General features: G+C 25.7%; 1 protein-coding gene across 3 annotated transcripts; it reads right to left on the minus strand.

Moving 5' to 3' along the window:
- Window positions 1-5,340: 5,340 nt before the first annotated feature.
- Window positions 5,341-14,368, minus strand: LOC127280741 (putative defense protein 3). Of its 3 annotated transcripts, none has more exons than XM_051303970.1 (5): window positions 14,220-14,368; window positions 13,692-13,941; window positions 9,564-9,771; window positions 5,829-5,909; window positions 5,341-5,634 (listed from the first exon to the last, which is right to left on the minus strand). In XM_051303970.1, the coding sequence occupies exons 2-4, from the start codon at window positions 13,906-13,908 to the stop codon at window positions 5,846-5,848; spliced, it is 489 nt and encodes a 162-aa protein (XP_051159927.1). In that variant the 5' UTR covers window positions 13,909-13,941; window positions 14,220-14,368; the 3' UTR covers window positions 5,341-5,634; window positions 5,829-5,845. The 3 variants fall into 3 exon arrangements, with proteins under 3 accessions (XP_051159927.1, XP_051159926.1, XP_051159928.1); XM_051303969.1 differs by having other exon boundaries at window positions 5,341-5,695; XM_051303971.1 differs by having other exon boundaries at window positions 5,341-5,695; window positions 13,692-13,937; window positions 14,220-14,329.
- Between the last annotated feature and the right edge of the window lie 144 nt (window positions 14,369-14,512).

Genomic DNA, 14,512 nt, shown 5'->3' on the forward strand with positions numbered 1-14,512 from the left:
ATTATATTGGGAACTTTTTTATAATTTTGGTTTTTTTGGTAAAATGACTTTTAGGTGGTAATAGGTGTCTTCCTCTACTCGTATTTGGCTGTCAATTTTTTTCTACACTTTTACGTGTATTTTGTGCAAGAATTTGCATTAAAATCGTCTGCCTAAGAAAAATTCAATTTTTTTGGGACCTTTTTTATGGTTATTGTTGCCTTTTTGGTCGTAATTGGGGTCTTCCTCTACTCTGATCTGGGTGTTAATTTTTTTCTACACTTTTAGGTTTATTTTGTGCAAGAATTTTTAATGAAATCGTCTGCCTAAGAAAAATTGAATGTCTGTCCGTCCGTCGTACACTCGAATGTTTTCCATGTAACCGTTACCTTAACAACTGTTTCCATGGCAACAGTTACCTTGGCCACCTTTTCCATAGCAATCATTACCATAGCAATTTACAAATAGTGTAATTATAAATTATTTATCATATACAAATAACCTTTGATATTGATAGTCCAGTGGTTCAGAGCTCTCGATTCGCAGTTTAAAAGCAGAGGTTCGATCCCAGGAGATGAGATTTTTTAAAATTAACAAATATTTCGATGATTCGAATTTTTAAATGACAGAAATTACAATTCACTGAAATGGCCGAACAAATAATCGACAGAAAGAATACGGCACAATTTTCAAAAATTGACCAATCACGATTTTCCTGATAGTTTCTAATTGGTCAATTTTAAAAACTCGTGCCAAAATCTTTCTGTCGATTGTTTGCTTGGACATTTTTGTATCTAAGATAAAAAAAAAAGTTTTTTTTAATTTCATTAATAAAATAATTCTTCTAATAATAATCTGGGATCACAATGCCATTTATTTATTTTTACATTAAAGCAGGATTATATCTAGCTGTAGAAAATTGTATCGATAATTTTTTCAATGGTAACTGACCAGTTGGAATAGAAGTTTATGCCTAGATATAACACAAGTGAAGGATACATTTTTTTTTCTTTTTTTAGAAACAAAAATAAAAGCACGTGTAACAATTTTTATGAGAATGTAATGTAAAAGAAATATGCTCTTTTTTATATATCATTATTTTTATAAATAATTTTTTTATAATATAGATTATTTTTATAATATATTATCTTTTAAAATTTTTTATTCAATGCTAAAATAATAAAGTTGAACCCCCTTTTTCCCGTTAAAGTTTTACATTTATTCTCATATGATATATTTATGTAACAGCTTCCAATAATTTTTTTTTCACATATACAAAAAATAAAAAAGAAAAAATGAAGATAGAATAAAATTAATTTAATTTACAAATAGATATAAAATTTGAGCCACTTTTATTTATTTTGTACACCTATAAGTTTTCATGTAATCGCAACATTTGTCAATTCTATGTGATCATTTACCAAATACGTGATATCTAAAATACTTATTTCTGAAATTTAAACGTTACTTATGGTCCGATATGCATCTTTTATGTATAGAAAGCGATTCACGATAAGGTACTTTTTCATTTCTAAAAATAATTGAAATCTCTCAAATGTTTTCTGTTATTGATACTATTTAAAATGAAATTCAATTTCTTTGAGTAGTTAAAACTTTTAATAAATATATTCAATGTGAAAAATAATAAGAATATTTAATGTAAGTTGAAATATGTAATAATAGAATTCTATTTAAATTGAAACATTTGTTTGCATTGTTGTTCATTAGGAAAATTCAGTCATACAGTTGAAAACTCGGGTCGTTAGGAAAATCTGCAACTGAAGCTTTCTCTCTAATATAATGACATTCTAGAATTATATATATGAATTTTTAGTTAACTTTATACCCGCACATAGTCTTTAATTATAATTTTAAAAAGCTTTCTAATATAGAATTTTTTTTTCTTGTTACAGTTAATTAGATTTAATTCTAATTAAATATTAATTAAATAAGAAAAAGTTACTCGAAAAAAAAAAATTAAATCCCAGTACTCGTTAAATTAAAAGGCACATTCATTATTTAAAAATACTATTAAAATTCTTAATTGCAATTATATTGTAATATTGAAAAACTTATTTTAAAATCTAAAAATAACTTTTTTATTTTAAATATAAAGAAATATTATAAAAATTTATTAAATAAAAAGTATTTTTTATTCCCCTAATTTTATGTAATAGTCGTAGTTTCTGTATGAAAAATTGTGTCTAACATATTGCTTCAGTGATTCATTTATCTTAAGGAGAAAATCGATCACCAGCTTTCCTTATAATCTACCTTCATGGGTAACATTTTTCCCATCTATTTTAAATTCACTATATATATATATATATATATATATATATATATATATATACAGGATATTAAGTATCTGATTAAATGATAAGGATATAAGCACTACATCCTTTATCCTAATGCTCGACATAAAATGCTCGACAGTATTATTGATTTTAAAGTAGTTGAAGTTGCGACAAAATAAATACCGAAAATTCTGCCAATTTACGAAAAAAAGAAATTCGTTTTTTTTTTGTAGAGAGGGAATTTTCGATAATTTATAAATAGGTACATGAACTGCGTTTTTTCACATCCCCTTGTTGTAATAAATACTATTAAAGATATAAGGGTTCATACTCAAAGGGTCCTTGTTCCTGTAAGGTTGCAATATATTCCAAACTGTATATATATATATATGGTGTCACATGAACGGTATATTATATATATAATATATACGTATATTGGTCAAATAATGGATATAGTTACAAATAAGGGTAACAATATTTCACATGAGTGATTCTATCTTTCATGCGGCTAATATTTCAACATTTAAAAATGAATGTTATATATTCTTAAAGCCAAGTGTTTTTTCATATAATAAATTTTATTATTTTTAAATTATATTTTTAAATAGAATAAAATTCATTAAAAAAAATGTATATTATAAAATAATATAAAAGTGGGCCAGTTAAATTTCAAGAGACAGTTCGATAAAATTAATATAGGGGAGACCGAGGAGGAAAGTAACAAAAATCAGTTTTTTTATGCTAGCATTAAAAATATTTGTCGGATAAATTTGTCCAATATATTAAATGAAAGCTTGGACATTCACCTTTTAAATAAAATTTGAATTAAACATTTATAATAAATTGACAGTTCACAGTATAACTTTTACGCAAGCTCTTCATCTGTTACTTTCCTCCTGACCCCCGAGGAGGAAAGTAACAAGCTCCTAGGAGGAAAGTAACAGTATAAAATTATGTAAAATTCTTTAGACTAATGACTATTATTAATTAGAAATATTTTTATTAGGAACACATAAAAGTTTAAGTACACTTTATACTTATTTGGCACATATTTGGGACATATTTAGCACATATTTCGAACATTTTATGAATTTAGCTCATTTTTTTTCTTAAAGATATTTTATGCTTACCTAGATCACAGGTTTTTCTTAAATAAATCTCTGTCATTCGTAAAATTAAATACGATTTGCTTCAATCATTAGTTAAAACATGGACAATATCGACAACAGGAGAAAAGTAGCGTGTTACTTTCCTCCTCTGTCGCTTTTTTCTTGTATGTCAACAAAAAAGTTAAAACTACACAAATGTTAAATTGTTTGTTTAAGCACAACTTAAAGACAGATAATAAGGCTATAAAATAACGAAAGGCACATTTTGAAAAACAATAAAATTAAAGAAATACGAGACTTTGAAAATTTGAACGAAAACTTACTTTTGACGTTTTTTCTGCACGTCACACCGGAATCAGACCTAACCTTTCCTGTCAGGCTCGGACACACTATGGAGGAGGAAGGGGGAACAGTGCCGACTAAAAATATGTTTGAACCATGTCTATCCGATAATTTGTTTAAAAGTTATAAGCTTTGTTACTTTCCTCCTCTGTTACTTTCCTCCTCGGTCTCCCCTACATATATATATATATATATATATATATATATATAATAACAAACCTATATAACTGTACTTAATAATTCAATGCACGTTCACAATTATCTCTGTATACAGAATTTCTCTTCACGTATGCAATATTTCTCGTGGGAGATTTATATATATCAGAATCAGTAATAATCACGGTACATAATTTTCTCATGATAATACACGTAGAATTTTCATCATCCTTCTGCTATATCTACTTTAACTTGATAAAAAAATTTTCTAATATAAAATATAATAAATAATTAACAAAATAGTTCATTTAATTTAAAAAAAAAAAATACCTCGACAAAATTTACTTTTAAGGTTTTATAAAGTAAAAAAAATCTTTATGAAAATTATCTTTTAATAGAATTTTGATATACGCCGTTTATTATCACGATATTTAAAACTAAATTACACTAATTTTGGACAAAATTAATAATTTAAAGTTTTTTTTTTTTTTTCTGTTATTGAAATTGTGTAACTTAAATTGATGTAGGTGAAGAGGTGACCACCCATTATCCCATTGCGATTCCTGTCCTGTCGCCTAGCAACTTCCTGCAGAATTAATGACACAAGTGAACACGCTTCGTTCACTCTTGATTTGCATATTATCGAATCAACATGCGGTCAAAACTTCACACCCCCATACCCCAATATATATATATATTTGTTATAAGCGTTTATTTCGCGAATTCTTTTTAAGAGTTCTACAATTTTTATCTTCAAAAAATTTATCTTCTTTTACTTTTTTTATTCAACAAATTTTCAATTTTTTTTCATTCATAATAAAATTCTCAACACTGAAAAAAAATTTTTTTTTTTTTTTTTTTTTTATTATACTTTATAATTTATTATGATTCCAGGAAGAATACTTTATTTAAATTAATGGGTTACATCATTGATTTATCATTTCTTTTACTGTTGCTCTTTTGTGGGTAAAATAATTATTACTTCTTTCAATATTTCAAGGTAAAATCCTTGATTTTTTCCATTCTGAAGTTTATATCTTTGAATACGTATAATAATTGCTGTTAATTTTTTATATCCTTTTAGTATTTTCCCTACAATTATTGTATATACATTTTAAATTAATTACATATTTATCAAAAATTTGAAATTTAGAATTATGTACAAAAAAAAAATAAATACTTTTTTACTTTAATTATTTTTAATAAAATAAAATAATAATCACAAATAACTGTATTTAGGTGTAATCAAATTTAAAAAAAAAAAAAAAAAAAAAAAAAAAAAAAAAAAACTATTATTATAAAGAAAGAACATTTTTTTTGATTACATGAATGCTTTTATTTATTCAAAATTTTATCATTTCCTGAAAAAAATAGTTTTTTCTTCTCTGTGAAATTTTTTTCATTACTTAATTATTTAATTTTTGTGGCAAAAAAAAACATATTTAAAAACATAATAATTTTCTGATTTAAGACATATATTTGATTGCAATGAGTCAACAATAATGAAATTATATATATATATATATATATATATATATATATATATATATATATATTTAAGCATAGATTTTTCATACTAATATACACATTCTGTAGCACAACTGATAACACAATCTGTAAATTGCTTCCTTGATGTTGGACCTTGACCGAAATCTTACGTCCTCTATAATAATAATTCTTGTGAATTACACGACGAGACGAGGTTATTGTCCTTCGAGGTAAGCACATCTATTTTCTTAAAGTCGATAACGCTTATATAAAAAAAAAAAATTAATCATTCCTCTTCTCCAAATGTTGAAAAATTCAAATTTCCTTTAAAAATTATATTTTTTAATATATGAATTCATTAAATATATATATATTTATATATTTAAAATATTTTTATATAGTTTTATATATATTGTTCTTATTTTTTATATATATATATTAATTTATTGAAACTTACTTTTGAAAGAATTAAATTTATTTTCCAACTCGAGAAGTTATATCAGCCCAGAAAGTTGCATAATCTTTTAAGACGCTGCCACTGTAAAAAAAAAAAAATTGTAACCTATTAAAAATCCTATTCAAAAAAGGACAAACGTGTTCCAACATTGAAAAAAATTATATTAAGAATATCTTTATCTATTGCTAATAATTAGTAGAATTTTACTAATTCAGAAAGAAAAAAGTGAGTCACTAATATTGAAATTAGTAAACATTTGTATACTTAATTCAGATTTAGAGAGTTCTTATATAGTTAAAATAAAATTTTGAACTTTTCTAAATATTAATATCCAGTTTTCTCCATGTGTATTATATAAAAAGTAAACTGAAAACTAATTTTCTATATACTATTGAAATCACAAGAAATAAGGAGTGACGAAATGATTATTGCAAACTTACATGCTATAATTACGGTTGTATATATTTGAAATTAGAATTCTAATTTGTTTTCATGTATTAGTGGCATCAACCTGTATATACATATCAATTTTTCGTATAGGTATATAAGCTAGGTATCGAATGGCACTAACAGTTATAGTAAATTGGTTCAACGTCAATGAGGAAAGTTTCGTTCTCTGTGTTAAACGTTAACAGTAGCCCCGGTTTTTGTCGTTAGCCTCGACATTATCCAATCTACAACATGCACGCCTATGCATTTATATATATATATATATATATATATATTCCTGTATTCGAGCATTCATTGCCATTAGCGCCAAGTACCAACCCACATCTTAACCAATAAATCCAAACCGTTCAAAACTTTTTGCCTTTAAACTAAATTGGATCTTCGTCGGTATGGGGAGAGGAAAAAAAAGAAAATAATAATTCTCTTGGTACAAAAGAAAATTTTCTTTTTTAAAAAATTTCAATGACTTACCCAAGAACGTTTAACACACGTGCAATTGTAAAAAAAAAAAGAAAAAATACAAAAGGAAACAATTTTACTACTTCCTGAACAGTATTCTTGAATGGATATTGTTTTAATTGAAATTCAAAAGTCGCACAGGTTTATTTAACAGGACATTTATGACGTATGAATTTTATATAAAGAAAAACGTTAATTACACTTTAATTCTCCGACAAGACTATACATATTTATTATATATACGATACAAAGCCATATGAACTGCAAGTAACTCAAGGACACTTGTATAGTAAAAGTTTAGGCTACCATAAGTTTTACTTGAGCCTTTACTTTTTATTTATTATATCAAAGGTGAAAAAATTAACGTTATACTAACTTTACTAATGTTACTAACATTACTAATGTTACTGAAGTTAGTACTTATAAAAAAATTAAAGAGTTTCTAAAATATATTTTCACAGAAACTTTGACACTATTTTCCCATTACCACTTTCACTTCCACTTAAACTTTTTATAATTTTCATTTCCATTTCCACTTTTACTTTTTCTAATTCTCATTCGCACTTTCATTCTCACTTCTACTCTTTCTAATTCTCATTCCCACTTTACTTCCGCTTTTTCTAATTTTCATTCCCATTCCTATTTCCACTTCCAGTTTTTTATATTCATTGCCACTACCACTTTTTCTAATTCTCATTCCCACTTTCACATTTCACTTTCACTTTCTCACAATGGAAGTGCGAATGAGAATTAGAAAAAGTGGAAGTGGTAATGTAAATAAAAAAGTGAAAGTGAAAATGGGCATGAAAATTATAAAAAGTGGAAGTGAAAATGGGGATGAGAATTAGAAAAAGTGGAAACGGTAATGAAAATGAAAAAGTGGAAGTAATAATATAGGAATGAAAATTATAAAATGTGCGGGTAAGAACATTAAATACTTCCTGGTGGTCGATTTTCGACAAGTTTCTGCAAAAATACAATTTAGAAACATTTTCTTAATTTTTTTATACACACTAAAAAATAATACTTACTTTCAGTTTACTTTTGACTATAAAACCGTTAACATTAGAACAATTTTTACTGAATTTCAGCCTTTAGTGTATTATTTTAAGTCCTAAAATTGACTTAATCTAGTTTTAAGATAAAAATTACGATAGTTTTCAGGTATTTTGATTTTAAGATGTTAACAATTTCAGTATTTGTTTTTTGTGTGTACGTACTAACGTTAGTAACATTAGTAACGTTAGTAATATTAGTAACGTTAGTAATGTTAATTTTTCTACCTGAGAATTATGATTATTTTTTAGTTATTTTGAAAAATTACTTTATAAATGTAAATGAAATTTTATTTGTCTCTTTAAAAAAAAAGTTGAACAAATTATAGGGAGTAAAAAATTTATCAGCGTTGAAAGAAAATTGGGAAGAGAAACTTACAATTATTTTCATATAACGAAACTATATACTTATTTCCTTATCTACTGAACTCAGTTATTTGATTTCGTTCAAAAAGGGAAAAAAGAATCAAAAATGTTTGAGTGCATCTAGTATATAGAATGAAATTTATTGGCTTAATGGATATCTTTGTATATATATATATATATATATATATATATATATAGTAGAAGTATTGAGGAAACGAAGTACATATTGATGCTAACAAGTGCAAATTCCTTCTCCGACAAAGGAATGTAAGGAAAATATATATATTTCCTCAAAGAAATGAATAAATTCCCATGAGGGAAAATATTTGAGATTTTACTTTTCACTTTTTTTTTGCGCTAATAGAAAAACTCAAGAGAAAAAAGAATTCTAAAAAAAAGGATATAAATAAAAATTAAATAGGTAATAAAAGACACAAATGTGTGATATAAAAAAATATAATAGCAAACGATTTAATTTATAGCTGAATATATTAATATATATATATATTTTTTTATTTATAAAATATGAATAGAAAATGTCAAAAATTGGAATTTTTTTTTAAGATTGATATTAGACGTCGATATATTATAAGAATTACGAAATATAAGCGAGAAAATGAAATCTCCTTTAGAAAATCTATATTCAGTTTAATATATGTCAATAGGTCGACCCTTTCTAAACGTATCTCTTTCACGTGATAAAAATTTTAACTTTGAACTTTTAAAGAAAAAAAAGGCTGTTTGCACTATTCAACAATATTTTTAACATCTTTAAAAAAAAAAGTTTCAGTTTTTTCAATGAAAAGTATATCAAAAATTTGTTTTTAAATTACGAATATATATAATAAATATAATTATATATTTATGCAATAATATTTGGAGAAATAATGGAAATATTTAGACAAATATTGCTTCAATTTTATTGAGGGATGCAATATAAATTAAAATACAACAAGAATATTATAATAATATATACACACAGTTTTCCTGAGGATCTCAAATTGAGACCGTAAAGTTTATATGAAATTGTTGATAATGCAATGTTTTGATGCTGTTTATGGTCTCAATTTGAGAGCCTCAAAAAACTGTGTAATATAATAAAAGAAATAAAAATAAACTCTGAAAATTGAATTTTAATTTTTTTAACTTCATCTCAATACAAGGGAGGAAAATTACTATTTTACTCCCTAGGATGAAAAATGGCTAATTTATACAAAGAAAAATAAAATGAATTTTTTTTATTCTATATGAGAGCGAAAAAATGACAAAAAAAAAAAATTCAAATCATTTAATAATAATTTAAAAAATGAGATAATAAAGACAATGAAATTTAGTGTAAACAGAAAAAGAGAAAAAGGTATAGAGGTATAGAGTGAATATAGAATTTTTATATTATACAACTCACGTGAAGTAAACGTGACCTCTTGCATTTAAGGGTGCGTTCCATGTAAGTGTGGCTTGCTGCTTGTCACGTGGATCAGCATGGGTTATAGCACTGCATTCAGAATGTGGCACAGTGTTTTCTGTTTTTCCCCAATTGCCAATCCATTCGTTTGTATTGACATCACGTGCTTGCAAGAAAAATCCCTTAAAAGTATCGCCAACAATTTTCACTAAAATGTATAAACAACAACAAAAAAGAAAAAACATTTAAAATATAACAAATAAAATTTTTTTTTTACAAAAAAAAGAAGGCTAATGTCACGTCGGTTTACGGCGTGATAATAGACATTTGGCTAAACTCACGTCGGTTTACGGCGTGATAATAAACATTTGGCTAAACTCACGACTTTTAGCGACGTGAAAATAGATTCAAACATAACCTCAAAATTCAAGAACATAGGTCAAGGAACCATTTGGGTTTGACGCTATGTCCAATAAACATAACTTGAAAATTAAAATAAAAAGGGCAAAATGGCGTCACATTAAAATATTCTGTTTTATATATATATATATAGTTTTTGCGTTAAATGTTTGGACATTTTTAATTACTGAATAAGTTTCCTAATTAAAAAATAGATTCTGTTATTCAAAAAAAAAATTGGCTAGTTTTAGTTTTTACATTTTATATTTGAAAAAAAAACAAGATAGAGTTAAGATAGTAAAAAAAAAAAAATAAAATAAAAAAATTAATAATACTATAATTAATAAGAAAATGAGATGCACTTTGATAATAATTATACAAGCAATATGTATGTATTTTCGCGTGACCAGAATCGAGTAAATTATATAAAAGAACGTGTGTTGGTGTGTAACGTGCGCCCGTGTAAAATGAGGTCTGCAAAGCGATGCGTGTAATTCTCACAGTAGTGAAGAATGACTATGTTCAGCCAATCAATGTAATGTTACACCATATCCACCATCCTTCTATATGTTGAATATATATATATATATATATATATATATATATATATATGTATAGTGATTTTGAAGCTGAGAGAGAAAGAGATAGAACAATGCACTTTGATCGTAGACCTTCAAATAGTCTTCTACCTCTCAATTTCAATTTTAATTATATTAATTTCCGAGTATCAATATCTAATATACAATATATAGATTTCAAATGTACATCGTTTATGCCATATATATGTCTGACCAAAGCCATCTCTTTCTACTTCATACAAGTCCAATACATGTATTTGAAAATTACGCTTTTTAATCTCTTTATATTGAAAATGCAATATTTTAGAATGCATTGTTACTTTTTATTCTAATTTTGAGGTTATGTTTACTGATTTTAACCTCAAACACAAAAATTGGCATAATTTTGAGGTTATTTTCGTCTATTTTTTTAATCTCAAACCTAGCGTCCTTTGTTAGTATTTTGACCCTTTGCCTTAATATATTGAGGTTATGTTTTAACCTCAAATCTAGCGGTCCTTCTCAGGAACAAAATATTTAAAAAAAAAAAAAACCTAACCACAAAATTAAGTGGCAATACCTTATAATTCAAGGTCAACTTTTAAGAAGATATATAGGTCAAGAGGACAGTGAGTTTGAGGTTAAAATCGGCTAACATAACCTCAAAATTAGATATAATTTTTGTTTCCAAAAGAAAAAATAAATATGAAATTTGATAAATATTTGACAGTACCAGTTTTTATATATATATATATATATATATATATATAACTATAAGGAGACAAGGTCGTTGTCAAATAAGAGCCCGCGGGCAAAAATAAAAAGTTTCAGAGGTTAAACTGTCGCGTGCTAAAATTGATCATCACTCTAACTCATTACCGACATACAATTTATCTTCCACGCTCCTTTCCCTTCTGTTCATATATATATATGGACTGAAAGCCATCATTACAATGCATTTGTTCATGAAACACACAAATTTTCTATATTTATGTTCATTAGCGTGATTTATAAAATCGATACTCGAATTGCTTCTAGCATTAACTTTTACCTATATTGTTATACATATATATCAATTTAAAACTCCCCGGACAATAATTTATTTTTTTTTATCCATTTTTTAAAAATTTCACGTTAATTGGGTCTGATTTAAATATATATAATAAGCAAATCAAATCTTTATAATAATCTGCAGAACATTATTTTTTGATGATATAAAGAAAACATTTCTTTGAATCAAAAAAGTATTTTTTTAATTCAAAGAATTATTTCTTTGATTCAAAGAAACATTTTTCTGGATGAAGAGAAGTATTTCCTTGAATTAAAGAAATACTTCTTTGAATTAAAAAAATACTTCTTTGATTCAAATAAGTAATTCTTTAATTTAAAGAAGTATTTCTTTAATTTAAAGAAGTATTTCTTTGATTCAAAGAAACATTTTTCTGAATGAAGAGTAATAGAAAAAAAAGATAAATTCATAAATGAAAAAAAACACAGTTCATACAATTAATGTACCTATACATAATATATAAAGAAATTTCTTAGAAAAAAAAAAATAATGAATAACATTGTTTCATGAAAAAAAAATGCATGTTGAATCTCGATTTTTAGGTCAAGTTTGATCACTCAATCTATGTTTTATATATGTGTATAATTATATTATTAAATATAATTTCTTTTATATTTTTTATAATAAATATATATTATTTTTCATATACGAATTAGAATTCTCATGGAAAAATAATAGACGTTCTAATTTAATAATTTATTACATATAATCACTTTTTTTTTTAATGTGTTTTTCTCTCCTTTTTTTTCTTCACTTTTATTACATCGAAAGAATTATATAAGTTATTGGTATATATATATATTTGAATATTGAAATCAGTTTTGCCGCTCAAAAATGATGTGTAAATGTATGATAATTTATATAAAATTGATGAATAAATTTCGTATGGAAATAATGAATTATTCGTAGACAAAATTTCAATTTCATAATTCGATTTTTGAGATAAAGATTAATTTATATTATCTTGATTTTTTGGAACATGAAAGATAATGATTATTCAAAATTTAAATACATATGTATGCAATTTGAATATAAATAAACATCGAGAAAAAAATAATTAAAGATTTCTTTGATTCAAAGAAATCAATTTCTTTAACAACTTTTTTTCTGATACAAAGAAAATTTATTTGTTTCAAACAAATTCCCTCACAACCGAAGGATATCCTGAGGATATCCTCAGGATATCGTAAACTAATGTTACGTAGGATATTCCAGGGATATCTTAGTGATATCGTGGGGATATTCTTGGGATAAACTTGGTATATCGTTAAAATATTTTAGAAATATCGCTAAGATCTCCCTAGGATATCATTATGATTCAAATTTTGACTATTTGAGATAGCGATTTTTTGATACAAATAGTTAGCGCTTAAGTTGGTTTCAAAAGATTTTTTTTAAAGAAAAAGTAGAAAAAAGAATTCTTGTACACAAGGTAAATCATTTTAGATATCTTGGAAATACATTATAAATACATCCAAAAAATATGTTTTCCATTTTTATTTAATTAATTTGTATGTTAGGGTCGTTTTATGGATACCTTAGGGACATTTTTAGAACGACTCAAGGATATTTTAACCCTTAAGATAATATAAACATACTGTGGATATCATTAGGACGTCCTAAGGACATCCCTAATTATTCCAGGGATATCCTTGGGATATCCTTAGGACGTCTTGAGGATATCCTAATAATATCCGGGGAAATTATTAGGATATCCCTGGGACGTCCTAGGGACATCCTTAGATATCCCTGGGATATCCTAACCGCCGCTACTTTGGATATCCTTAAAGTATCCTTAGGATATCCCTAGGATATCCAAGGGATGTTTTTGGAATCTTCGTTTTAAAGAAATTTTTTTTATTTAATTCAAAGAAATTTTTCATTTACTCTATGAGGATTAGGATTTTTTTTTTTTAATTTAATGCACGCAAATTTCTTTCATTCAAAGAAATTTTCAAAACTAAGAAGGTTTTTTTTTTTTGTTACACAATAAATTTTTTTTTTTAAATCAAAAAAACTTTTTTAATGAGAGTCATGTTTTTTTTGTCGAAACCAAAATTTTGTTATATAGTATATATAAAGTGTCATGTATAGGGTACATACCCGTTATTTGGGCACCGGGTTGAAATTGTTCGGCAGAAGCAATAATAGCATAAGGGTTGGTTGCCAAAGGTTGTGGTTTAGCTTGACCATGATAAGGCTGATTGGGCCGTGGCTTCACACAGGCGTCTACTGGTGCTCCATCCGGAAATCCCTCAACAAACGTTAACGAGGCGACAATAGTCAACAGTAAAATTGCTAACTGTTTTCCACTAGCCATCTCTTTCTCTTTTAATTTTGATCCTTTACCTTTCTGTGTCAAAGCCAATTTTCATTATCTTTTATTTCTCAAAAATTATGATAAAAAATATTTTTAAATAATTAATATTAGACAAATAAAAGTATTTCTCAATTTTTCCAAAAGATTTGTATTAAAAAAAAAAAAAAAAATTCATTTGGCAAATACTTTGCAAAAAAAAATTTTTTTTTTCTAATGATAATAAATAAAATTTCCAAAAACAGAAAGAAAAAAAAATTATTTTATTGCGTGATCACTTGAAACAAAAAACAAAAAAAAATGTTTATTTTTACCCTTAACTGAATTCTGGAAACGTGTTCGTAACAGAACCACTTGAAAGAAACTGCAACGACTGTTTTTTCGCTTTGAATCAAAAGTGGTTGGAATCCCACCTTTGAATCGTAAATGTATAATTGTTACTTTCACTTGATCATTTCGCAGTTGTAATAACCGGATCGCGTATACCTTACCTTATATTTTTCTCAGTTTCTTTATATTTTCCTTTATCCATTTTTTATGTTGTTTTTTTCTTTTTTAAACAGAAATTTTCTGAAAAAGAAACTGGAGTTTTTTTTTTTTTTGTTGA

Source organism: Leptopilina boulardi, unplaced genomic scaffold (assembly GCF_019393585.1).
Source record: "Leptopilina boulardi isolate dan_hultmark-lab unplaced genomic scaffold, ZJU_Lbou_2.1 LbouV2_249, whole genome shotgun sequence".
Classification (NCBI taxonomy): Eukaryota; Metazoa; Arthropoda; class Insecta; order Hymenoptera; family Figitidae; genus Leptopilina; species Leptopilina boulardi.